Below are 25,472 nucleotides of genomic sequence, written 5' to 3' on the forward strand. Positions count from 1 at the left end.
TACGTCACTGCCCCCCCCCTCCTGCAGATCTATCATCTTATGCGTGTGAAAGATCTGAGAGAGCCGTCCCATGAATCTGCAGTTAGTGTCTGTGGTGCTAGCTTCTGGGTGGTGTCTCAATGCTGCCACATTCACCTCCAAAGAGGGGGCTTCCCAAAGCAGGCCCTTGCTGCTGACTCCCAAGGCATCCACAGGTCCAGTCTCCCTTCAATGGGCCCACTTCCCAGGGCTCATTGATCTTGGATCTGGCTTCCATCCCCTCTCCAATCCCCATCAGAATTACTGTGCCCTCCTGGCTTAGGAAACGAATAAACAGGAGGAAGGATTGGAAATTAACCCACCCAGTCTCATGTCCTGTAGGCAGGGAATGAGCCATCTACGTCAGGCCCCAGCTGGAGTATCATGTCCAGTTCTGGGCGCCACATTTCAGGAAATGTAGAGAAACTGGAGAAAGTCCAGAGAAGATCAACACAAATGATGAAAGGTTTAGAGAACATGAGATATGAGGCAAGGCTGAAGAAATTGGCCTTGTTTACCTTGGAAAAGAGAAGACTGAAAAGGGACATGAGAGCAGCTTTCAAGTATCTAAAAGAGTATCACTAGGAAGAGGAAGAAAAATTGTGCTGCTTGGCCCCTGAGATTAGGATGAGAAGCAATGGGCTTAAATTGCAGCAAGGGAGGTTTAGGTTGGATATTAGGAAAAACCTCCTGCCTGTCAGGATGGTTAAACATTGGAATAAATTGCCTAGGGAGATTTTGGAATCTCCATCACTGGAGATATTTAAGACCAGGTTAGACAGACACCTGTCAGGGATGAGCTAGGGCAAGTCAACTTTGGAAGTCCCGGGAGCCACACTGATACTTAACATGCTGAGGGCCTCAACTTAAGTGTGGTTGCATATGCAAGCAAATATATACAAATAGCTTCTCTCGCACTGATAGGCATGAATACAAAGATTAAGGCAAGACTACACAACACACAGGCCCTATTTAAGTCAGTTCTGCTGATATTAATAAAATGCAATATTTATCCCATTTCTACACATGTGACAGCACTTTTCATGAGCAATGACAGTCCAAGAATTTAACTACTAAAACATTTCAACAGAAGATCATTAAACTGACTACTTTTTTGTTTTGGCTCCCACTCACCGGCCACGTGTTGATCTCCACATAAATCCAAACCGCTCTGCGGGGCACAAACAAACTGGCCGTGGGCAGCATACCAAGTTGTTAATAAATATTTTTAAACCTTTACCTTTTCTCTCTGCTGCCATGTCTCCCCTTGCTCCATCAGCTCCCCTGGTGCCTGCTGCCCCTAACCCCTCACCCTCCTCTGCTGTCCTGACTCCTGCCCTTCTCACTGCCCTCAGCCCTCCTGCGACCTGCCCTCCTCCATTAGCCTGTGCCCACTCCTCCAGTAGCCCCCCTCTGCTCATGTGAGCTACCTCTCCTCATCCCTTCTTCTCACACTTCCCTTGCCTCTCTCCTCTGGTGCTGGTCCCTCCCCTGCAGGTGTCTGCCCTTCTGCTTCACCCCAAAAATCTGGCACCTGCACCTTCCCTTAGCCCTGCACTCTCCTGGTGCCTTCCCCTTCCCTTACTGCCCCTGTCCCCTTTGCCCTCTTTTTCCCTGATGCCCACCCCCTCACCACTCTCTGCCACATTTCCCTCCTGCCCCTCTGTGCCCTCACACATGCCTTGCTCCATCCCCACATTTCTCATGCCCATCCCTTCTTTCAAGCCTTCTCCCAGCACCTCCCCCTCTAGCCCCCAATGCCCTTCTCCTCTCCTCTCCTAGCATCACCCTGTCCCCACTCCCACTGACACCTCCCCTCCTGCCCTTGGCCCCCTGGCATTTGTCTCTCCTGCACCCATGTCTCTTGGTGCCTTCTCCTTCCACCCCTTCCTCTTTCCCCCATCCCCGCCCCTCCCCCACCGCCCAAGCCCCCCACCTCCTCCTAAGGCCAAGGCCCTGCCCTTCCCGCCCCCGCCGCCGCACAAGCCCATTCCCTACCTTCTGCCTTCCAGGTTGTGGTTGTGGGGCTGGGGCCGGAGCCAGTGAGGCCCCGCAACATGGCCTCCCAGGACTTGTAAAATCCCGGGCCGTGATGTGACGTGATGTCATGGCCCGGGTGTCCTCCCCGCCCATGTGCAGCGCCGCACATGGGCAGCAGGCGGCGAGGAGGAGCCGTGCACGGCAGGGGCCGCGGGGGACGCTTTGGGAGCGGGGGTGGGAGGACGCGCAGGGGGAGGAGGAGGCTGGCAGAAGGGTCCGGGGCCCGCTCCGGGCAGAGCCGGGGGAGAGACCCAGCTCCACATATTGGTGGAGCAGGGCCCCCGGCTCTGTAACTCGCCGGCACTTCCGGGTGCAGGGGCATGGGGTCCGATTCGACTGAAACAGCCTAAGGCCGGCACTGCAGGTACGGCACTGCAGTTGTGCTGCTGTAGCACAATAGGAAAGGTGCTTCCTATGCTGATGGAAGGAGGATTTCCTCGGTGTAGTTAATCCATTTCTCCAGGAGGGGGGAGCTATCTCAGTGGAAAAAATCTTCCATTCAGTGAGTTGCGTCTTCCTTGGGGGATAGGACAGCCTAATTCCAGTGCTCAGGATGCAACATTTTTCATAGCCTCTGATAGATGGAGCTAGGCTGATCTTATTTTTTAGAGTAGACCACGGCCTTGGCTTCGAAAGCTCTAGAGATGCTGTTTATTCCTAAAAATATTTCACAGAAAGGGATGAAAGAGTCTACTGAAGCCTGGTCTACATTTAAAAATTAGATTGACCTAGCTAAGCAGCTGAGGGCAGTGAAAAATTTTGTGCCATGAGCACCACAGGTAGGTTGACTTAATCCCCAGAGCAGATGCTACTAGGTCTATGGAAGAATTAACTATGTACTGCTTCTTGGAGAGGTGGATTAGCTACCTGAATGGAAAACCCACTTCTATTGATATAGGTAGCATCTACCATGCTACATGGTAGCACCTGTAATGTAGACTTGGCCTTACTCTCGGCAACTGACCTTCATTACTAGGGAAAATAAAGAGCAAATTATAGATGGCTCTGGATGCTGAGCAAGCCCTAAATGAGGGCATAAACAGTTTTCTGTAGCAGGAATGCTGCTATTACAGATTGCATGCTTGTTACCTTAGGTCTCTGCACCTTTCACAAGGCAAAATGAGTTTTGAGTATATCAGTGGGTCTTTGACATGAACTTAAGGCACTTGGAGCCCTGGACAATCGGTTTTTTTGTTTTAAAGAATAGATACCTCAAATACATAATATATATGTATGTAATACAAAGGCTCGATAGCTCAGCAAAACTTCTAAGACTGGCCCTGCGGCAAGGAGAAATGCCAGCAGCCCTGCAGCTGATGAATGGCTACACATAATTGTCCACGCCTTCATTAATTCATTTACAAGATGTGAAGACTATCTGCAGTGAGTCTGGGTTCTTGTGCTCTTCTCATCTGATAAAGGACAGAGCACTGCCCATGCAAATATAGACTGCTTTGATAAAAGGAAATCACACACGGTTGGAATCCAGTGGGAATAATGAGACTGTTGCAGCAGTCTACAAAATCACACAGGAGTGACTGCTGCTGCCTGTACAAAGTAAGCACAGATGCTTAATAAGGCAGGACATGCTATAGAACACAGGACTATTTGAAGGTCGTGTCTGCATTACAAAGTTAAATAAGTTTTGTCAATTACCATAAGTTGCTTTAATAACATTGGTGGAACATGTCCACATAATGTTCCTTTTCTTGGATGAGCACATCCACAGTTGTTGCTCCTGCATCCACAGAGAGTTGCATTATGGGTAGCAATCCCACAGTGCATTGTGGGTAGCAATTGCCTCCTTTTTTCCACTGGGAGTTCTGGGAACGGATTGTGGAGCATTCATAGAGACATGCTCCTTGTCCCATGACACAGATCTTTCTGTCCCATCGTTCCATGGGTTTCCTACTTCATTTCATGCCACTTTTCAGCCACAGTGGATCCATCGGTACTAGGCTCAGGAAACCAGGCATGGAGTGGTGGTATCACATTGTGATGCAGGGATGGAAAGATGAGCAGTGGTTGCAGAACTTGTGAATGTGCAAAGCCACTTTCCTGGAACTGTGTGCAGAACTCGCTCTTGTCCTGCTGTACAAGGAGACCAGAAAGAGCTTCCCTCATGGTGGAAAAGTGAGTGGTAGTTCCTGTGTGGAAGCTGGCATCTCCAAACTGCTACTGGTCAGTTGCAAATCAGTTTGCATTCGGAAAATCCATGATGGGAGCTGTGGGAGATGTAAGCGTGCAGGACAATTAATTGCCTCCTTCTTCTAAAGTACCCTGTGACTTTGGGTAATGTGCAGGAAATAATTGATGGCTTTTGAGATTCCCTGATTGCGGGGGGCCGATAGATGGAACACATATTCTGGTTTTGACAAGAATCCCTTATAATGCAATACCAAGCTCCCTGAAATACATTGGTATGATGGACTGAAGTTGCTGTTACGGTTAATTAAACACATAATATGTCTGCTTCTTTAAAAACAGGTAAATATTTTGTATTACACATCAGAAGATGTGATATTTCAATATTTTTGAGTGAGTTGTATTCTTAATTTTGGTGGTAATTACAAAGATGGCTGGTTTTAGATATTTTGGGGTGCCTCTTAGATGGAAAAATTAAGTACATGAAAGACTATTTTAAAAAATCAGTTGCATTCTACTTCAGGTACATTTTTTCAATAATCTTTGGGCCATTGTATTTGCTTTCTGTAAACAAGTGCTGTACAATTTTCAATTACTGGAGTGTTTTAGAACCATTACATGTAATATAACTAAAGATCAATGTTGCTTAGTTAAGTTTGTAGGCAATTAAACTAAAATTTTGCCGTGATGATAAATAGTAAAGGACTCTCTTTAATAGTAAATAATTTTTTTGTAATATTTTTTCATGTAACTGTTTCCTATAAACTGCATAGTATCTTCTGTATCATAACCTATATATTTTTTTATTTTCACAGCAATAGAATTTGGTGATGATAGCATGAATGATGCAAAGAACCTCCTTCAGGCAATCTCTTACTTCATTAGTGATGCCAATGCTTATATGAAAGGACAGCTGGTGTGTGATCCCATTAAGGAAGACATACTGTGGGAGATGTGAGTGTGTGTGTGTGTGTGTGTGTGTGTGTGTATATACACGTATATACAGCCACTCTCCGAGTTACGAACAAGTTACGGACTAACACTTGCTCCATAACTCGAACTGTTCGTAAGCGCGGGTCGTGTTCGTAACTCGGTGACCGCCTTTACGACCGCTCCATGGGGGCTTTGGTCATAAGTGCGATCGGTTGTAACTCAACCGTTTGCAACTCAGGGAGAGGCTGTATAGAGAGAGAGAGAGTCAGAATCTTCCAGTGATTACATATATAATTTTAGCGTGTGTCTGTCTGTGAGTCCATTTGTTGAAGAACTCCTCCTAAATGGTAAGAGTTAGGACCACCAAATTTGGTATGCTGCTTCCTCTTACCATAACTTAAAGCAAGACCAGGGTTTGGTTGTGCCATGAAAATGGGAAGTGCCTGGAATGGGACTGTTTTTCCATAAAAAGGAGGGAACTGATTGGAGGCCAGATATACTTCACAGTGACCTCTGGGGGCAGTGAGTGTGAGGGGACAGCTATACTGCAGCATGACCACTGGGGGATGGGGGGAAGAAGCACCAGCAGAAGAGTGGACAGCTGGGGAGGGGGCTCCACATGACCATCCAGTGGACCGAATAAGTGGCACCCCTTCCCCAAAACAATGGTGGACTGGGAAGAAGAGCCCCCTGCCACTCCTCTGCTATGATCCCTACAGAACTACCCCCGGAGCCTGGAAACACAGCCTTGGCAACTTCCCACAAGAGCCCCCTCCTCCCTCCAAAGAGAGGCTGGGGTGCATAGCCTGCCCCCTTCCCCAGCCGTGAATCTGGTCCAGCACCCCCCCCCCCCCCAGAAGAAACACCTCCCCACCCTCTTAAGGAGAAGCTGGGGCCTCCTGAATAAACTGGCGCAGTTTTGGAAGGTCGTAGGTAGCTGCAGTAATAATTTCAAGCACATGGATGGGCAGTGGAAGCAGGCTGTGCTGTAGAAGTAGTGGGAAGTATTTGCATGTATGTACCAGGCCTTTCTAAGAGGAGTAGGTGGCTGAGACTGGCAAGATTGTGGTCTTGAGGGACAAGTGGACAAGTAATAGTTGAGAGAAAGTGAATGAGCTAGGTATGCTGCTGAGGGAGGATCTAGCCAAATAGGAGCAGCTGGGGACAGCCAGCTGAAGAAAGCTAAGGCAGTCAGGTATTGCCCTGTTTGAGAGGGGAGGAAAGGAAGCTGAAAGGGGCTGTCTGTGAAGGATTTATAGGATGGCTGTGTTTACGCTGGACCACTTATTCCGGAAAATCAGCCGCTTTTCTGGAATAAGCTGCGAGCTGTCTACACTGGCCCTTGAATTTCCGGAAAAGCAACGATGCTCTACTGTACAAAATCAGCCGCTATTCCGGAAAAACTATTCTGCTCCCGCTCAGGCATGAGTCCTTATTCCGGAAGACTGTTCCGGAAAAGGGCCAGTGTAGACAGCCCAGTAGTCTTTTCCGGAAAAGCGCGTCTACATTGGCCACAGACGCTTTTCCGGAAAAAGGGCTTTTCCGGAAAAGCAGCCTGCCAATGTAGACGCTCCTTTTCCAGAAAAACTGAAAACAGAATAGTATTCCGTTTTAAGCAGTTCCGGAAATTCATGCCAGTGTAGACACAGCCGATATGTTTATTTGGGTGTCAGCAGCAGAAGAGTGGCTGAGACTGAGCAGATGAGTGATGTTAATGACAGGGCAGTGGTAGATACTTCAAGAGCAATGGTCTAATCTGTAATGAGCAGTTGCCACCAGACACAGAATAGCTGCAAAGGGAAGAGTGAGAAGGGCATAATGTTTGAGGCTCTCAAGAAGGTTGGGGTGCAGCCATTAATGTCAACCGGCATACTGAAGTCAGTGGGGTCAGAGGGTTGATTTAACAGTAGAGGGGAGGAAACATTGACAGCCCTCACTGAAGTGGGTCTGGCCCATGAAAGCTCATCATCCAATAAACCATCTTGTTAGTCTTTAAAGTGCTACATAGTCCTGTAGTTTGTTCACACCTTGTCATTTATTCCCTTGACATTCTTCCTCCTCCTCTTACAAATAACTGCACTGATACCAGTGGTTCTTCCCCCGGGTTGGAGGTTGAGGGGGAAGAAGGCAAGAGATCATCCCAAATTAGCATCCAGAAGCTTCTCTGAAACCAGTGGCCTTCAGGCCTTTCCCTCTGAGCCAGATACTGCACAGACGCAGTGTCCCAAGTCCCACTAGTGCAGCAAATGAGAAGAGAGAGCGTGCTCCTGAACCTGTGTCATATGAGATGGTGTGTGGTGCTGCAGCAAAGCTCCTATCTGACCTCAGTTCAGCTCTCTCGCAGCCAGCACTTTGGGGCACATGTGACTGGGCTCGGACAGAGATACTCACAGTTAGTGGGAAAGACAAACTGCTACAAAAACCCCAAGAAGTAAAATTGTTAGTTCTGAATTATAAATTGATTTCCCAAATGATAAAGGCTGTGTGGCCAAACAAGGTTCATGTAACCATTGACACCTAGGAATTATGATGTAAAACTTGCTGAGTAGATGCCATGTTTCAGTTTTGGGCAGACATAGCTTTCTTCCCCCCCCCCCCCTTTTTTTCCACTGAATTTCTTCTGATTGCTGTAGAATTGTCCATTACAATACGGCTAGGAACAAAATGACTGTCATTTAGATGACTCCCTCTGGCTGATAGCAGATGAATTCAGTATTCTGCTGGCAACTTGTCCATCTTATCTTACACATTACCTTTTCTCTTTTCAGCCTAGCCAACACAAAAGCAAATGTAAAGGCTGCATTTGCAGATGACTTTGACACCTCCAGGGCTGTTGCTGCAATTATGGACCTCATTCACCATGGCAACAGACAGCTTAAGGCTGTTACTAAGGTAACCCATTAGGATACAGAGATCAGAAAATGACAGCTGCCCACAGTCCTACTGTTTAATTCAGACAGATTTGTTTATTGTTCACGCAGCAAACGGGCAGAAACAAAGCTCCACACATTGTTGACATTAAAGATACACGTTTGTCCAGACTGCATCTCTAGATTCTGTATTATTGTTTTATGCTTCACTGTGTCCAAGGCATGTTTCTTTCCTGCTGCCTTGTATTCATAGGGAAGACTTTTGAAAGACACCTGAGGAGGGTGGTGTGTGCTGCAGGCTTTAATCCTTGCCTGCTTTCAACCTCCATAATACCGATAAAGAGTAGACGGGTGATTTATTTATTTTCTTGTTATGATGGCCAGGGGTGGCAATGGGGGTTAACACAGCACCTGTTTTAGTTCACCTGCACCTGTTGCCTCTGCTGAGAGCACATTTATGATTTGCTTGCAAACGGCCCCTCTGGCTACACTTCATATCAAACACCAGCAACTTGAAACCCCATTTAAAATCTGATCCTGAAGCAGAGGAGGCTTTGGATGGCTGAATGCAAGAGTTCAAAGATGGAAATAAAGCAAAGACACAGCCCTCGGGATTTTTGGTCGGCTCTTAATTTTGGCAATGATGCCCCTGTGGCCTTGGGTCATATATTTTAACCTCTCTGCTTTGTTGACCCTGATTGCTTAGTTAAACCGCCTTCTGGTGTTGGCAGTTTGTTTTTACTGGGGCAAAAGGGGTGGGACTGAATCTAGTAAGAACTAAGATTTGGATTATTTTTTAAACTTTTGTCTCCTATTAGTCCTACAGCAGCACCCGTCTCAGATCTGGGCTTCGCCTTGGTTTGTCTCTAAAAAGCTCTTTTCTGAACCATTGAGCCAATTCCTGATTCAGTCAAGTTTGTAGTTTAAGTCTCTGATAACAAAGCTAGTGGAATTAGAACTAGCCTCCCCCCCCAAATCTTTCAGATGATTCTAATTGTGTCTGAATTCCCTAGAGTAGTCAGTCTTTCTGGCCAGATCATGCCCCAAATTGGATGCACTTGACAGTGCACTTCCCTGCTCTGGGCATCTCTTTGAACACACTGTTTTCATGTTTTGTCTCCTATGGAATATCTGGGTGTTGTGTGGTTTTTGGTCTAACAGTATGTCTACAGCTAAGGCAGTGTGCAGAGTGTTAGCACGGCCTCCTAACACGGCTATGAACAGCAGCGTGGATCGTGAGGCACAGTTTTAGGCAAGTTGTGTCCTTACGTGCCAGAACCTTAGATGTACCATAACTGGCTCCATATGTGCACAAGCAGTGTCAACACTGCTGTTTTTTAACAGGATTGTATCTTGCTGCTGCGGTCTTTCCCGATTGCCAGAGCACACCACAATGACAAATGTCGACACCAACAGACTTTCACTGCAGCATGTAGCTGCCTGTAGGCTATAGTCCCTGTACTCTACACACCACCATAAATGTAGACATAAGCTAATATGCTTCACTGCTAATATGCATTTCCCTAAACTCAACTAATTTGTTTGTTCTTTCCATATTCCTAATCACTCAACCCATTTGGGTTTTTTTTCCTGGCTGCTGGTTCTAACATCTTCCAGTTTAGTATGTTTTGCAAACGTAATGCTATTTATGGCTTAATTCCAGTCATTAATGAGGATGTTAAATAAAATCTCACCCAATACCTCATCTTGATGCATCTCAGTATACACTGGTATCCAACTTAGTTCATTGCTGTTGTCCTTTGCTAGCCAGACTTCGTCCCCATATATCTTTTCTCCTTTTTTTACCATGTTGATTGTGAACTCTTGAATTCATATTTGGGAAGTGTAGCAGCAGAAAGTGTGCCTGCATCCGTGTTTACAAATGCTGCTCCTAGGGTGACCACCACTGTCTTGCTGCCTAATACCATCAGTGTCTGAAAATGACCTTCACAATGTGTCACTCAGCACTACAAAGCATGATGTTGAAGTAGCTGATGTAATTAATTAACCTGAAAAACCTTCAACTGTTAATTTAATTTTCATCTTTCCTCATGCTCATAGACCTGGCCTACAAGGTGCAGAGAATGTATGAAGTTTTTTTTTAATAACCTATAGCAAGAATTTAAATATAGTTATGAACCCTCTGGTGTGGACACTTATTTCAATATAAGAGTGTCTTTGATTTAACTTTAAACCCTTCCCAAATCATTTAAAATAAACTGAAAAAAAAAATCCCACTATTTGACCAGAATAACTGTCCAGATTGGTGGATTATACTGGCATAAGTGGTAAAAAAAAATTTCCATGTAGCCAAGGCCATAGACTTCAAACTGTATTGGCAGTTTGAGGCCTGCAATAAATTATATTGATCCAGACAGCTTTGTTTTTGTGGTTTGTAACAGGAAGGTGGAACTCCTCCTAGAAGCCCTGTTGTTTATGGAACCATGCTTTCCTATATAGAGGACTTCTTTAACACTGTTGGAATATCTCTCGGAGAAAGGCAGGTATGAAACCTCTCTAAAGGTCTATCATGGGAGCCATTGTTTGTATTATAACAACAATGTAGTAAAAGCAGAGCATTTTATAAAAATAAGCAGCAAAATCTAGTTAAAACTGGAGGCTGATTTTTGTAACTGAGGCATAAACACTAAGGCTGTGTCTACACTGGGCCACTTATTCTGGAAAAGCAGCTGCTTTTACGGAATAAGCTGCGAGCTGTCTACACTGGCCACTTGCTTTTCCGGAAAAGCAATGATGATCTAATGTAAAATCGTCATTGTTTTTCCGGAAAAACTATGCTGCTCCCGTTCAGGCAAAAGTCCTTTTCCGGAAAAACTGTTCCAGAAAAGGGCACAGTAGTCTCTTCCGCAAAAAAGCCCCGATCGCGAAAATGACGATCAGGGCTTTTTTGCGGAAAAGCGCGTCTACATTGGCACGGACGCTTTTCCGGAAAAAGTGCTTTTCCAGAAAAGCATCCTGCCAATGTAGACGCGCTTTTCTGGAAATACTTATAACGGAAAAACTGTTCCGTTTTAAGCATGTCAAAGGGTGCCAATGTAGGCACAGCCTAAGGGAAGCGCTGCACTGATACCGTTTTAAATTGTGGCTTGAAGGAAAATTAAACACAGATGAGTAGTACAGAACAAACTCTGCTATTAAATATTCCCGTGCATCATCGATTGTGCTACTGATGAAGTGGAAATGAGTCTGGGGAGTGAAATAAAAACAAGTTGTCTGTATTACTGTGCTAGTGAGAGCAGGTTCTTAAGTATTTGGCTTCTGAACAGCTGGTTTGTTAAGATGGCTATTTATCAGTCCACGTTTACTTTATGCATTTATCATGTTAATTTTCGGTGATATACTGTATTTTAAGGAATGGGGACTAATTTTCACATAGGAACAAACACAGCCCTAACTAGTTAATATGCCCTAACTAGGATGTGTGGTTTCATGTTTTTCTGACCTTTTGGAAATGCTATCAGGTTCTCCAGTGCTGAAAATGTTGGTGTGAGATAGGGATGTTAAATATCGATTAATTTGATAGTCGATTAACACTTCAAATGCAGAGCTACAGCAGGGATAGGTCCTGGACCTGGCGCGAGCTAAGACTTAGTCGGGCTGCTGGCCAGCCTACTCAAAAATTTACTGGCAAAGGGCAGGGGAGGAAATGTGTGTAGCCTATAGCATTAACCTGTAAGCTTTTTCTTATCAGTTAATCGGTTAATCGACTACAGTATTACATCCCTAGCGTAGAGTAGGATCAGAACATTGAGAACTTTGGGCATAGTTTCTCTGGAAGAGAGTTTGTTGTAATTGAATGGAAATGATGCCTTGATAAAGGGATGACAATTTGCCAAGGCATCAGTTTTGGCTCTAGTGCAGACATGCCAGATCCACTGCTTTTGGAAGGGATTAAACTAATTTGGAATAAGAGCATCCATAGATGTAGTTAGTCAGGAATAGTTATTCTGGAATGACTCCCCATGCAGACAAGACCAGAGTAGTTGTCTGTTTGCCACCTGCCCAGCCATGGTTGGATGTAAAGTTTCTGTAGGCATGTCAAAGTCAAGCCATAAGGCGGAATTTAGAAGTGGATAAGATGCTGATGCACAACAGTATAGATTATTCCCTTTCCTATAGAGGGATGAGTTAGACTAGCATAAGCACAGTTACACCACTTTGTGTGTGTTCCTACACTATGACTGCAGTATAAACTACCATTATCCACTCTAGCTTTAATCTAGCTCGGACAAGAGTGTGTACCTAGGCAGCTTGTAGCACCTGCTCCACTGCAACAATGCTACTGGTTTCAGCTGCGCTAGCTTGATAGAAGCTGGTGCGGGTATGCTAACCTGTGCTATAAGCATACTCCAGACTGCAGTGTACATACACCTTGTGTGCAGGCGAGGCCTGATTTCTGAATTTATTCTGTTAAATGAAAACTGCTTGTTTTCTGGAGCAATTATTTTAATACTGCAGCTTTTTGTGCATAGGTTGTTCTAGAAAACAAGAATTCAGCTCTGCTTTCCAGCGTGATTGATGAGCTAGTGAACTTCCGTGTCAAGGTGCGTAATTATGCTCTTGCTATGCCTGGACCAACAGAAGCGGAAGAGGGTTCCATTCTAGCAAAGGGAAGGAAACAGGAAGAGAAAGAGAAGAGGCGGCAGCTGTTGTTGGAGCGAGAACCTCTTCTGCAGGCTTGTGACAACCTGCGGCGAGACCTTGCTGCATTTGGAATCAACATAAAGGTTTGAGAAAATATCTTTGCAACTCCTTCTGTAATGCATGCAAGACGGCACTTCCTTTTGACCTTATCACACCCTGTGCTCTGCATTGTGTGCATTTAGACTAGTAGTAAGCAAAAATGAAGAGCTCATTTATGAGCAAACTGTTAACGTTATGTTCTCCCCGGACCCTCCTCTCTACTTCACCTATTGCTACTTTGCGATTAGTGAGGGTGTATTTAGCTATTACAATGCCCTCTGCTTTGTTTGGAAATCCCCACCTCGTCTTTAGCTGGATTAATCAAGGGCCAGAAGATGATAGCAGTTTGGAGTAGGCGCTTGAGAAGCAATGCAGACGCTGTCTGCAATGATTTTTCATGCTCTTTCACTCTGATTTGAGATGGCTTTTCAGTGGGGAAAAACCCCACCTACCTAAGTCACTGTGAAAAGCAACCTCTGTCCTCTCACTAAATAGCTCCATTCTTACATTAATTTGTTTGGGTTAACCATCTTCTTTTCCAGCCCCTCTCTGTGCCTTTTGTCTATCCCTACTGCCATTGTTGAAGTATTTTCCTTTCCCATTGCTCCAGCAGTATCTACCCTTAAACACACACCTTAATTGGCTTAGTCTCTTCCTGCAGCACTTCTAGGTAGTACCCTTGCACCTTTAAGAACCGGCATCATCTCCTTCTATCCAATGCTGCTCCTAACGCCTTACAATCCTTCAACACTTCAGCCCTGTAATTTTAGCACAAGTATGCCAATCTGTGCAAAGTCAGACCTTCACTCACGGGCACTGGCATCCACTCATGCTCAGCCCTTGCAAAATTAAGCCATTGAACTTGAGGCTCCTCACTGAGCATTGGCACTAGAAGTTATGCAGATGAAGTTCTGTTTAAGAAACTATCGTCTGAAAGAGATGGATGATGCATTATTTGGCCAGACACTTTACACTGCTATTCTTAGAGTAGTATTGATAGTCTGATCCACAAATAATTCAACATATGGGCCTTGCCTGCACTCTTTGTGGGGCAAAATTCTCATTGTTTTAGCAACAATAGGAGCACTTCTGTAGAAAAGCTGTTGGTGGTCCCCTGAATACTATTTACACCAGCACTTTTATTGGGCTCCCTGGTGGAAATCTAATGATGAAAAATCCTTGTGCAGACATATAGTCATGGTGATAAAGTGAGGTCGCTTCCTGCTGTCTTTTTAAATTAAGCATGTAAGAACTATTTGGCATTTGTTAAATGCACTTAAACATGTTTGATAGTAAAGGAGAGCTAGGAAAACCCAAAATTCTAAGTCCTACAATGCTTATGTTAGTTTGTCTTTATTTGAATTTAGCCTGGAAGAAATCACTTGAGTCCTTTTTTCCTGAAAGCTTCTTTTCTTAAACTATAAAAATACTTATTTATAAAAATATCAAAATTTGATTGACAATGTTAAAAAGGACATGTCCTTTTGACTCAGATACTGAACATAGAAGATTTCATCCAGCATTGTCACTCATGCTGTTGATTCAAACAGTTTAATGTTTCATTTTTAAAAAACCGAGTAAGACTATCCAATAACTCTTGCATCTACTTTACATTCTCTAAATCTTCCAAAAGCTTATTTCAGGTTTAATAGAACTGAATTCTTTTGAGCGAAAGAGTTCATGCTGACAAATAGCCTATTGCTATGTTTACTCATTTATCAAACTCTTAATTTTCTCTTAAATTATATGTATTTAATTCTGCATTCTACTTAAATATCCCCAGTCAACATGTCAATTTTCAAATCTAGACAGTTTAAGAACTTCACTTGCTGAATTCTTCAGAGGCACTTTCTGTTCATTTCCCAAAACTAAAACCAAATATCTAAGTAGCAGTAGCTATTTGAACTATCATACTTTTCAATATATTTTAGTAAAAATATTCAACCTCATGCCATTCTTCTAAAAGAGCTCAAAGTGCACAGGGCACTTTATTCTCTTTTAGTGGCCATAAAGGACACTGTTTTAGTTCTGTAAAAGTCTGAAACATGGAAACCTATTCTGATAACTTTGAGAAGGTGTACACACTGGGTGGGTCTAGACTGGCAAGTTTTTGCGCAAGAACTCTTTTGCGGAAGAGTTCTTATGCAAAAACTCTTCCACAAGAGAGCATCTATACTGGCATGTGCTTTTGCGCAAGAGCATCCGTGGCAGTGTAGACACTGTCTTGCGCAAGAAAGCTCTGATGGCCATTTTAACCATAGGGGCTTCTTGCGCAAGAAATTCATGTTGCCTGTCTACACTGGCCTCTTCTGGAAGAGCTCTTGTGCAAGAGGGCTTCTTCCTGAGAGGGAGCATCAGAGTTCTCACGCAAGAAGCCCTGATTTTCTACAGTACATCGTCAGTGTACTTGCGCAAAAACACGCAGCCAGTGTAGACAGGCAGCATGTTTTTGCGCAAGAGCGGCCATTTTCGCGCAAGAACACGCCAGTGTAGACACAGCCTAAGAGGCATTGTGGTATCCTTCATCACCTAATCCAATATACAGCTCCTGTCTACAGTCTCAGCAACTTTTGCCTCTCTACTCCAAGTAATTTAAGATCTTTTCTGAGAGACGATAGGATCTCTTTTTAACTTGTGCAGTAGTTATGTTGATTTAAAATCAAGTAGGTACTTTGAAATACAGCTTTTTAATGTAAGCAGCATTTTTGCCTTTTGAAATTAATGCAGTGTTTCACGTTCACTTACACTGCTTCATGCATGCTATGCTTTTAAGGATTTGAATACAGTTTAACCAGGAACTAAAGTAGTGCATGTACTTTAAAAATTGCTGGGTTTGATCCACTTCTTTATTTTTACAGGACAGGGGTACTATTTCTACATGGGAAGTTGTGGATCAAAGAAGAGCAGAGAACTGAAAGAGGCAGCTGCTGTAGCACAGGTCATGGTTGGACTGATCATGTGGCAGGATAGGCTTTATGAACAAATGTAATTAAATGCCAATCAACTGCAAAAGAAATCTGTAGTGACTTCTGATTATCTATTAATAAATATTGTTTTAACTTAAATACCTCTCTTCTTGCAACAACTTGCCTTTTCTCTTTATGGAGAAGGCATTGATTTGTTTCCTGTATGTGAATTAAACTGAGGTAGGTTCAGCATATTTAAGTAAGTACATGTTCTATTGGCTTTCAAAAGAGCACAGCTCAGAAGTTCTTGTTGCTTCTGTTGATCACTTCCTGGCCAATGCACGGAAGCTAGCCAGTGACTTGCCTAGGCTGAAGATAGGTATAGGCAACCAAGACAAAACTGGCTAATGTTTTCTTTTAGAACTTTAAGGAAAACTCCAAAAATTGTTCCAGGAGCATAAATAGTATACAGTGTAATTGCACGCTACTAATAATAAAACTAGAGGTTACCAGCACACTAATCTTTGAGCTTATACATGCTACTCTTAGTGTGTTTAGTGTTATCTAAACAGACAACAAAACCAAAAGTACCTCCCTTAACTAGATCTCTCTGGTCAGGCAACATGGATGTTCATAGACCACATAGCTCATGTATAGGGAGGTTGGGCCATGGAGCAGGAGTAAGAGGGGATGGAGGGAAGAGTGCAGTGTAGTAGGGCCCTCTAGCCCCTGCAGCCAGGGATCTCTATCCCCAGCAGTGGAGCTTGGACAAGTTGGCAGGTAGCCACAGCTGGGCAGGAACCCTAGCCAGGGGTAGCAGTACAGCACAGGCCATTTTGGGAAGGATCTCCTCTGGTCTGGCAAATCGCCTCCTTCAGGCAGGTCCTGACAATGTTGGCAGAGGGAGGTCTAACCTGGACTATATAAGAACAATCATCTTTTCCACAGCTGAGCTGTAAGTCCATTTCCATGCTTGCTGTCCTCTTCTTTTCCACAGGAAGTGTTGCTTAGAGCAGTGGTTCCTAATCTTTTCTATACTAAAGACTGGCAAACCCATTCTCAAACTTCTGGTAGACTGGTAATATTCTATTTGCATATTCATTATGCAAATAATGTTGCCAATCCACCAAGACTTTTGTGAATGGATATGCTGGTCCCTGGTATATAAAGCCCACAGCTCCAGATTTCCTCCTTTGACTTCCCACCAGCAGACACCTCCCTCCCTCCCTCCCATGCTAGCTGCCTGTTTTCAGAGCCCCAGTGCCAGCCCCCCAATCCTCCCTCACTACTAGTGGCACTCCCCACACTGGATGCCCCAGTGCCCACACCCTGTCTCCTAGCTGAGTGCTGCTGCCCCCTCCCCGCTGCTTCTGATGGGGAATGCATGTAGTCAAGATTAACTGATAAGCTTGGGCTTATTGGTCAACTGTATAGTAGACTACATGTTGACATCCCTTCCCTTGTACAGACCTGTGCAAAGTCTCAAAGCAGCAGCACTGTGCACAGGCATAAGTCCTGTCAAGAACATAATTTCTCCATTGCAGACAAGGACAAAAGTGTCTTCTCTTGCACAACTTGAGGTAGGAGCAGGCTCTCAATCTCTTCCAATGAGATACCTCATTATGTTCCCAAGCCTGGGTTCAGTTACAACTAAATAGCAAACACCATGAAAACAAATACTTTAGACTTGCTTAGTTTTACCTGTCAAACAGCTTCCACTTACTAAAAGACAGAAAAGAACTTTCATATGGAGCTAGTGTTAATGGTTTATTCTGCTGGAAATCTTCCCTTGTGGAGCCCATGCTCCTTGTGCAGCCAGTTTCACCACTGTTGAACCAGCCAGAGGCAAAATGTGGGGAAGGTAAATATTCTCTTGCCTAAAGCTTAACACTTCACAGGCACAGAACAAGCCTGACTTTTCATCTTGTGATTTTTCCATATCAGATAATACAGGTAAGGTCCTATGACACCTGTCACCAGGTTAAGTAAAAGATAATCTACTTGTGGGTTATTTCTGATTCAAGGAGCCTGTATTTCTAACTCACTTTTGCACAAAATAAGTTAGTTCCCTAGCAATGGTAGTGAAGAAAGCTTAGGCACTAGTATTAGAAATTGATTAAATGGGCTTGCTTGATGAATCATGAATCCTTACACCACCCCTGCAAGATAACTACTTTTTGGACTGAATGAACACACAAATAAGACTTTCCAAAACCTTTGAGCAAATCACTGGCTGATCTGGAATTAGTAGTTGGGTGCAATATAAGAACTTGAAAATAACAGGCTAGTTGTCTATTGTACTTCACGCTACTTACATTGTCATTTTGTGATGATTAGAACTTAGCAAAATTTATTCCTGCTCTTTAGGAAAAGTACACTAAATTTTATAAGTTCATCATAAGCTGGAGAGTTTAGGTAACTGGATATCTAGTTTAACTGATGGGTTTAGAGATCTCAATTCAAATTATATTTTTCAAAAGTTTGCAGAATCTCACTTACTAGATTTCTTCCATGTTTAAACAAAGCAATTTGTGAAAGGATATAAGAGGGAAAAATAACTTTAGCTCTACAAAGATCTCTTCTGAAGATACAAGTCCCAGCAGGAGTTATCTAACATTAAAAGGCTTTAAGATTTGTTTTCTAGCCATTTCTTTGACCAGAGAATAAATTGCCACTACCAAGCAGTTTTCCTGCCCCTTTTTTTTTGAATCACAGGCACAGTTACACTGGAAACCTAACTAGTTCCATGGCAGAGGCCAAGGACTAGATGCAACAATGTTAGCCAGGAAACCTTTCTTAAGCCAGGGCTTCAGGCTCCCTGGTGTAGAGCTGGGAGTCTCAGAACAAAATCAAATGTATACATTTCTTGTGATCTGACCTTTCTCGGCTCTCCACAGCAATTTGTATATGAACAGTGTTATCTGTCAGTAATAAAATTGTATGTTATGAAGAATAAGCTATCTTCACTATGACCAAGCCACTGCAAACAAAATACACAAGGCAGTTTTGTTTTATTTGCTATATTTTTATTTCCTATGGAAAGAAACTTGCTACATTTCCAGAATCTTTTAAAATTAACTTGTAACAATTTGTATACAATGGTGAACAAAGTTACTTTTATGTATAGTTAAAACAAAGTCAAATTGAAATTTATTGACCTCTGATATCAAGCATTTTCATTTTGTGGAAAAAAAAAACCACCAAATGGTTATTTGATTTGGTTTTTATCTACAAGTGTAATTTAGAATAATACTTCTTGCATATGAATACAAAAGCCGCATTTTAAAACCAGTTTTTAAAATTTTGATTTTAGGAATTAGAGTTCAAAAGTAATTCCAAGGGGAGAAAATGACAATAGCTTATATTCCCCAAAGAAGTAGACAGTTTATAAACCAGTGCTTTGGTAAAACACTGTCAAGTCCCTTAGGAGTAAACAGCTTCTCTAATTTTAAGTCTTAGAACCCTGACAGAACAAAAAGCAAACATACAAAAACCTATTTTAGAAATAGGTTACCAGTTTAAAAAGAAAAACAAGAATGCATTGGGGTGAGGTAGTAGTCACAGTGCATCCAAAATATGAATTATAAGGGCCAGAGCTACTCAGAACAGCCTTTAGGAAGTTATTACAAGATGTGAAAGTGCAATCCAACTGATACATATGGTACTAAACACTGTTCTAGAAATAGGCCACTGAAAAAAAAATTTAAATGTCTATATAGCATCTAGTAATTAATTAGTCCCTATACTCTAATGAATATGAAAACTGAATTAGACTGTAGGCTAAACCACAGGGCAAGAAGTTGGTACTTACTGAAACAAATGTACTTCTGACCCCTCCTCCCCATAAATTAGTTTTGCCCCAGTACTAGGTTGCACTTCCACAAGTTTAAGAAACCCAGGCTACACAAATCTCTCTCAACTTCTCATTTATTTCTGCCTGCCATCTACTCAGCCCAGAAGCAAGACACACATGGAACAGCTGATCTGTCCTCCTTGATACTAAAGCCCTACCTGCTAAATGATGATCCAGCTTAAAAACCTTGTTACAGCCAAAGCTTGAGCACCCCCACTGTTCTTCTATCCCCCGGGTCCAGTGCAGTCCCTTACTGGACTAATGCCATATAACTAAGTGCAGCTGTCTCCTCTATTATTATTTATGCTGGCAATAGCCAGCCATATGTGCATATACACAGAAATGTGCTCAGAGCTGTACTACAGCAATTTGAGTTATAACTTGTTTTGAGCTGACATAAAAGCACTCAACCTTGTACAATCACCAACATTTTTGACCATTTAAATATCACTAGTTCTTCCCCACACCTCGTACCTTTTCTTCAAATTATTTTGCATTGTGTTGCATTTTACATTTTAGTTGACAGCAGGAGATGGAATACAAAGTAAATTATTTGAGCTAAACATAATTCCTATATTTCATGCCAATACTTCTGAGTAAATTCTTATTGTAAGGAGGTTCCCCCCCCCCTATTTTCCCCTGTATTCAGATTTTTTTTCTGAAAAATGAAGAGCAAGAATTTCAAATTAGATATTGCCGCCTCAGTGACCAGGACTAGGCAAAGGCAACCAATTACATTCAAAACTGAAAGCAACTCTCAAACTTCCAAAGAGGGGAAAATATTAAGATAGAAAAAAAATGAAGTGCAGTAGCTAATTCTAGATACAGAGTCTAATAAAATCATGACTACCTTGATGCAGGCCAAAAAATTCAGTGTAGCTGGTGGAAGAATTTTACTTTCTTCTTAAGAATCAAGTGCATTTTTGCAGTTCACACACACTTTAGTTATTGCTCAATAACCATGAAAAAGAACTGAGGAATACTTTTCACTTTAGTTTTATTATATTATATAACAGATCTGCAACTACAGCATATTTCAGCCAAAACATTTTTTTTATTCCAAACTCTTAAAAAATATCTACATTAATCATTTTTCTAGTCTTTTAAAAAAAAAAAAATCTACCTAGCATACCAATGCTGCTACAGCACTTGAAAGGGTGCATTACTTAAGTATATTCTACTGTAAATGTAATTACTGTTGTAGCCGTTGTTCTTTTCTTCCTTCTTTGCTGCTTTGGCTTCAGGTTTCAAAAAGTTTGTTAAAAGCTGTTCCAACTTCTGAAACCATATCAGATGTAGTCATTGAACGTCCAAATTTTTGAAAGGCTTGGCTGTTACACTGTCTTGTAAGCGAACAAGCTCCAAATGCAGCCACTAGAAATGGATTTTGACTAAAGAAAAAAAAAGGAAAAAAGCTTCATGTTAATTTTCTTTAAACAGTATTTTACAAAGGGGAACCTTATACAATCCCAAAAGGCAGTGGTTTATGAAGGACAGAGGTTTGCAGTAAAAATTAAATTCAGCTGAAATACATTGTTGCCTTGCTACTGAATTTAGTAGTATTGTAATTTATAGGCATGAATGATTTCCCTTACTAATTCTGAGATTCTTCTATGCTTGCATTTACCATCTTGATGCTTACATTTTCTATAGCTTGAGTTACTCAATGTTAAAATGAAGCACATTTATCCTTATTTACCACCTTATAGTTCTTGCATTCACAATTGGATTTCTAGCCTAATAGTCCATAGTATGAAAATATATCTCCCCTCCATCCCTCCTACTGCAATACAGTACTCAATTATATAAAAAGTAATATTAGGACAGAAGGACAAGATAAAAAACAGACTTGCTTCAGTGTAATGGATGAGTGCTTAGTTCCATTCCTATCTTGTAGCTGTGTATTTTATTTCCTTTTCCTGGGGAGTAGGGTTTTACATTTGTTAGTACCAAATCTCCCCTTCAAGTGCTTGCTCATGTCTATTCCAAAGTAGGAGTGCGCTCATCCTAAGCGCTGCCGCCAGAAAGTTTTTCCCTCAATGGTATCCATTGGGTTAGTGCTGGTGCCCCTTGGCGTAGTGTGCTCTTAGAACAGGTAGAAAGGGCCGAATTGTAAGCCTCCCTTGGGAGCCAACAAATAGCTTTGCCCTTGAGTGAAGCCACTTTGGACCTTATATCAAGGCCTTCTAACATGCCCTAGCATCCCTGCGACCAAGGAAGAAAAAGATGGACAATACTTTGTTCCAGCCAAGGCCTTTGACTGCCTCTAACCCATCCTCCACTTAGGTCACTTGTGGTACTAGCAGCCAATAAGTGAATGCAGCAAGGTGAACAGGGTCCAACTCCCAAAGCCAGAGATGCCAATAATTAGACCTTTCTGCCAAAAAGGTTTATTTAACTAGAGGCTGCCCACTTTCCATAACTTCAGTCTGTTCATAAATATGCAGAATTCTATTTTCTTCCTGGTTCAAAGTATAGAATTCATTAGGGGCAACCCTCAATTCAGTCCAGGTCAGAGCCTTCCTCCCACAAATTCTGTTTTGAGCAACAGGGTTCCTCTCAGGGAACCTCAGAAACTAAAAGAGCAATGAAGTACCTACAGCTCCTGGGACATATGGCATCAGGCGCTTACATGATGCAGCATGAGACCTTATAGCTCAGACCTCTTCAGGCCTGACAGGTGCAGTATACATGTCAGGCTGACACCACCTGGACACGGTTGTCACATTTCCTTCTTTGGTGACTGAACCCCCACAGGCAGTAGGTGAAAGAGCCCCATTCTCGAGAACCAAACCATCAATGTCACATTACAGATGGGTCAGCAAAGGGATGAGGGGGCTCACTTGGTGACCTACAAAACATCAATGTCAAGGAGCTCAGGGTAGTTCACCTAGCCTGCCTGCCAAGTGTTCCAACCCCCCAGATGGCAAGTGTGTGTCAATTCTTACAGACAAGACACTGATGTTTTATATAAACAGGCAGAATGAAGCATACCCCTATCACCTGTGCCAGAAAACTCTTTACTTGTAGAAATTGTGCATAGCAGAATTTTTTTTTCCTGTGGCTCAGCACCATAAAAGGAACAATTAAGATAAGGACATGGCAGAGAAACTAAGTTGATGTAAAGAAATCATCAAGAATGACATTGGGGAGATACCTAATCAAAATCTACTGTTCAGAAAGAGAAAGCGATTGAGATATTGGAACAAATGGATTAACAAGTAACAAGCCAGAAGGATCAGATGTTAACCAAGGAGATATTATTTACCTTACAGTAACACAAGTTCTAGGAGAGGTTTTGACTCTGAGTACTTCTCTGTAAGATGTGCATGCTCCTATGCCAAGGGTGGGCAATAATTTTTGACAGGGGGTCACTTCAGAAATATCTGAAGTGATCTTAGGCTGCCCCAGAAGGGATAGAGTCTCAAGTGGAAGAGGCAGAGCCAGGACACTTCTGAGCTTCCCCGCCCACAGACCCTGATTGGTCTGGGAATGAAGGAAGCACATAAAGCCTTTTCCCCCACCTCCCTCAAGAAATGACAGCTGTTCTGAAAAACTGACGGTTCCCTCTGAGTGCCTGCGCCCCTAGCAGCAGCAGGAGACTTTGCACACTGTTCCTGCCACCAGGTCAATCAGGGCCTGGGGGGAAGCACAAAAAGTCTGTCACTCCCTGCCCCTGCCAGGGGCATGCAGTGATTAGTCAACCCTGGTGGTTGACTCTTAGCACCGTGTGCCCCTGGTGGGGAAGACTTTGCAATCTCCCCCGCCCCCAGGGCAATCAGGGCCTGGGGGCGGGGGAGTGGCAGGGTACCTGCAGGCCAGATCAACCAGCTAGGTAAAATGCTACAGCATCATCTGCGCATCTCCCAGTGAACTGAAAGGTGATTTTCTGCATTGTTCAGAGTGGCAAGAAAGGTGTACGTTACTGAGACGCAAAGTCTGGCAGATGCTGCGTAAAACAGCGTCTGAGTTCCCATTGGTGGTCCCACCAGAAGTCTCTGCAATTGTATTCTGGATGCCTGCTAGATAGGCAGCTGATCTCTCACATCAAATGGAAAAGTACCAATTTTACAGCTTAGAGCCTCTTCGTAGGACTAGGATCACTCTCAACCCTGACAATTAATGTAATGCATTGCTCCCTTGTTGTCCAGCATTATCATGATGGCCCTCTATAAATGTGCAGGAAGAGCTGGTTAATATGGAGCATTACCCTGTGCGCTGTCCCCTTGCCCGTTCCAATAGAGCATCTATTGTCAGAATCTCTAGTGGTGGAAACAGAGAAAGGAGTTCCCATGCAAACCTTCCAAGGGTCCTTCCACCATGGCAGAGAGTAAGGAATCTATGCAACAATGTGGCACATTTGCAAAGGCTATCTAAGATCAGAGTATACTCCAAGTAAACATATTTGAAAACATCTGAGATGGAGACTTACATATGGTGCTACAAATGAGGAAGCTGACATGAGGCCCAAGAGCTTCAGGCAGGTCCAAACAGCTGTTTGTGGACTGTGCTGTACCATCAAAATTAGATTGGTTAGTATGGAAAACCTGCATTTGTGTAGTTAGTCTCTGCCTATTAGAGAGTCCAGGGTAGGGCCTATCATTTTGTTTTATTAGCGTTAAAATAGATTTCTGAAAAGTGATGAGAAGGCCCAGGGATTAGAATAGGTAGTACCTTAGAGGCTGCCAACTGAAGCTGTAGGCCTGATCAGCCAGTTTTGCAAGTTTGGGAATACTGCAATGTCATAGTGAGCCAAACCAGAAGAACAGCCACACTGCATCAGAGCAAAAGGTCCATTAGCTCAGTAGTATCCTGTCTTCCTATAGTGGCCAATGCCAGGAGCCTCAGATAAAACAAACAAATAGCAATCAAGTGATCCTTTCCTTGTCACCCATTCTCAGCTTCTGACAAACAGAGGTTAGGGACACCACCTCTGTCCGTCCTTGCTAATAGCCACTGAGAGATCTGTCCTCCATGAACTCAACTAGTTTGTTTTTAAAGCCTGTTAAAGCCTGGGCCTTCACAACATCTTCTGGCAAGGAGTTCTACATGTTCACTGCGTGTTGTGTGAAAAAATACTTCCTTTTGTTTGTTTTAAATCTGCTGACTATTCATTTCATTTGGTGACTCCTACTTCTTGTGTTATGAGTAAATAACACTTATCTACTTCTCACCACCAGTCATTTTTATAGACCTCAGTCAGATCCCCATTAGTCATCTCTTTCCCAAGCTGAAAAATCCCAGTCTTACTAATCTTTCCTCATATGGCAGCTGTTGCATATCCCTAATTTTTCTTGCCCCTTTCCTGAACCTCTTCCAATTCTAAAACATCTTTTTTAAGATGAGGAAACCACATTGGCACCTAATATTCAGGATGTGGGTATACTGTGGATTTATACAGTAGACTTCTGATAATCCGGCACCTTTGGGATCCAAGTGGTGCTGGATTATTGGATATGACAGACTATCGGGAGGTACTGTGGTGGGGGGGGCTGTGACTGGTCTGCTGGGACCACACTGCCTCCAGTGGGGGCAGGAGCTTGGCGAGGAACAGTGCAGCGAGGGCTGAACCCGCTGCCATTTTGCAGGGAGGCAAAGCCTGCAAGCGGCGGTGGCAGAGAGGGGGTGAGAGGCAGGCAGCTGCTTCAAGAAGTTGTTAGTCAATTACACTACCGCCCTCTCACCCCCCCTCTACCCCCGTCACTTGCAGGCTTTGCCTTCCTGCAAAACGGTGGAGGGTTCAGCCCTTGCTGCGCCGTTCCCCACCGCCCCACCAGAGGCAGTAGAGGAAAGAAATTGGGAGCCTGTCACCTGTGGATCAAGTAGTGTAACTGACTAAACTTCTTGAAGCAGCTGTCGGAGCTCTTCCAGGTTCCAGTTGGTGCCAGACTATTGGGAGTACCGGACCACTGGATGCCGGATAATTGGAGTTTTACTGTACAAAAATCAATATATTTTCAGTTTTATTTTCTATCCCTTTCTTAACGGTTCCCATCATTCTGT

General features: G+C 43.3%; 2 protein-coding genes across 9 annotated transcripts in view; one reads left to right on the forward strand and one right to left on the reverse strand.

Moving 5' to 3' along the window:
- The window catches only part of CARS2 (cysteinyl-tRNA synthetase 2, mitochondrial), a 64,089-nt gene extending 48,314 nt beyond the window's left edge, over positions 1-15,775 (forward strand). For all 4 annotated transcript variants that reach the window (XM_075918559.2, XM_075918552.2, XM_025182911.3 and 1 more), the window contains 5 exons: positions 5,019-5,157; positions 7,905-8,028; positions 10,409-10,510; positions 12,500-12,754; positions 15,569-15,775. In XM_075918559.2, coding sequence (XP_075774674.2) covers positions 5,019-5,157; positions 7,905-8,028; positions 10,409-10,510; positions 12,500-12,754; positions 15,569-15,625 — 677 coding nt within the window. In that variant the 3' untranslated portion in view covers positions 15,626-15,775. The remainder of the gene's footprint in view (positions 1-5,018; positions 5,158-7,904; positions 8,029-10,408; positions 10,511-12,499; positions 12,755-15,568) is intronic.
- A 4,674-nt stretch (positions 15,776-20,449) lies between these two features.
- NAXD (NAD(P)HX dehydratase) overlaps positions 20,450-25,472 on the reverse strand; it is a 62,851-nt gene continuing 57,828 nt past the window's right edge. For 4 of the 5 annotated variants that reach the window (XM_075918549.2, XM_075918551.2, XM_089775415.1 and 1 more), the window contains one exon: positions 20,450-20,860. In XM_075918549.2, coding sequence (XP_075774664.1) covers positions 20,710-20,860 — 151 coding nt within the window. In that variant the 3' untranslated portion in view covers positions 20,450-20,709. Of the gene's footprint in view, positions 20,861-23,901; positions 23,980-25,472 lie in introns of all 5 variants that reach the window. The other variant, XM_075918550.2, reaches the window with a different exon arrangement.

This window comes from Pelodiscus sinensis, chromosome 1 (assembly GCF_052426305.1).
Source record: "Pelodiscus sinensis isolate ZL-2025 chromosome 1, ASM5242630v1, whole genome shotgun sequence".
Lineage (NCBI taxonomy): Eukaryota > Metazoa > Chordata > Testudines > Trionychidae > Pelodiscus > Pelodiscus sinensis.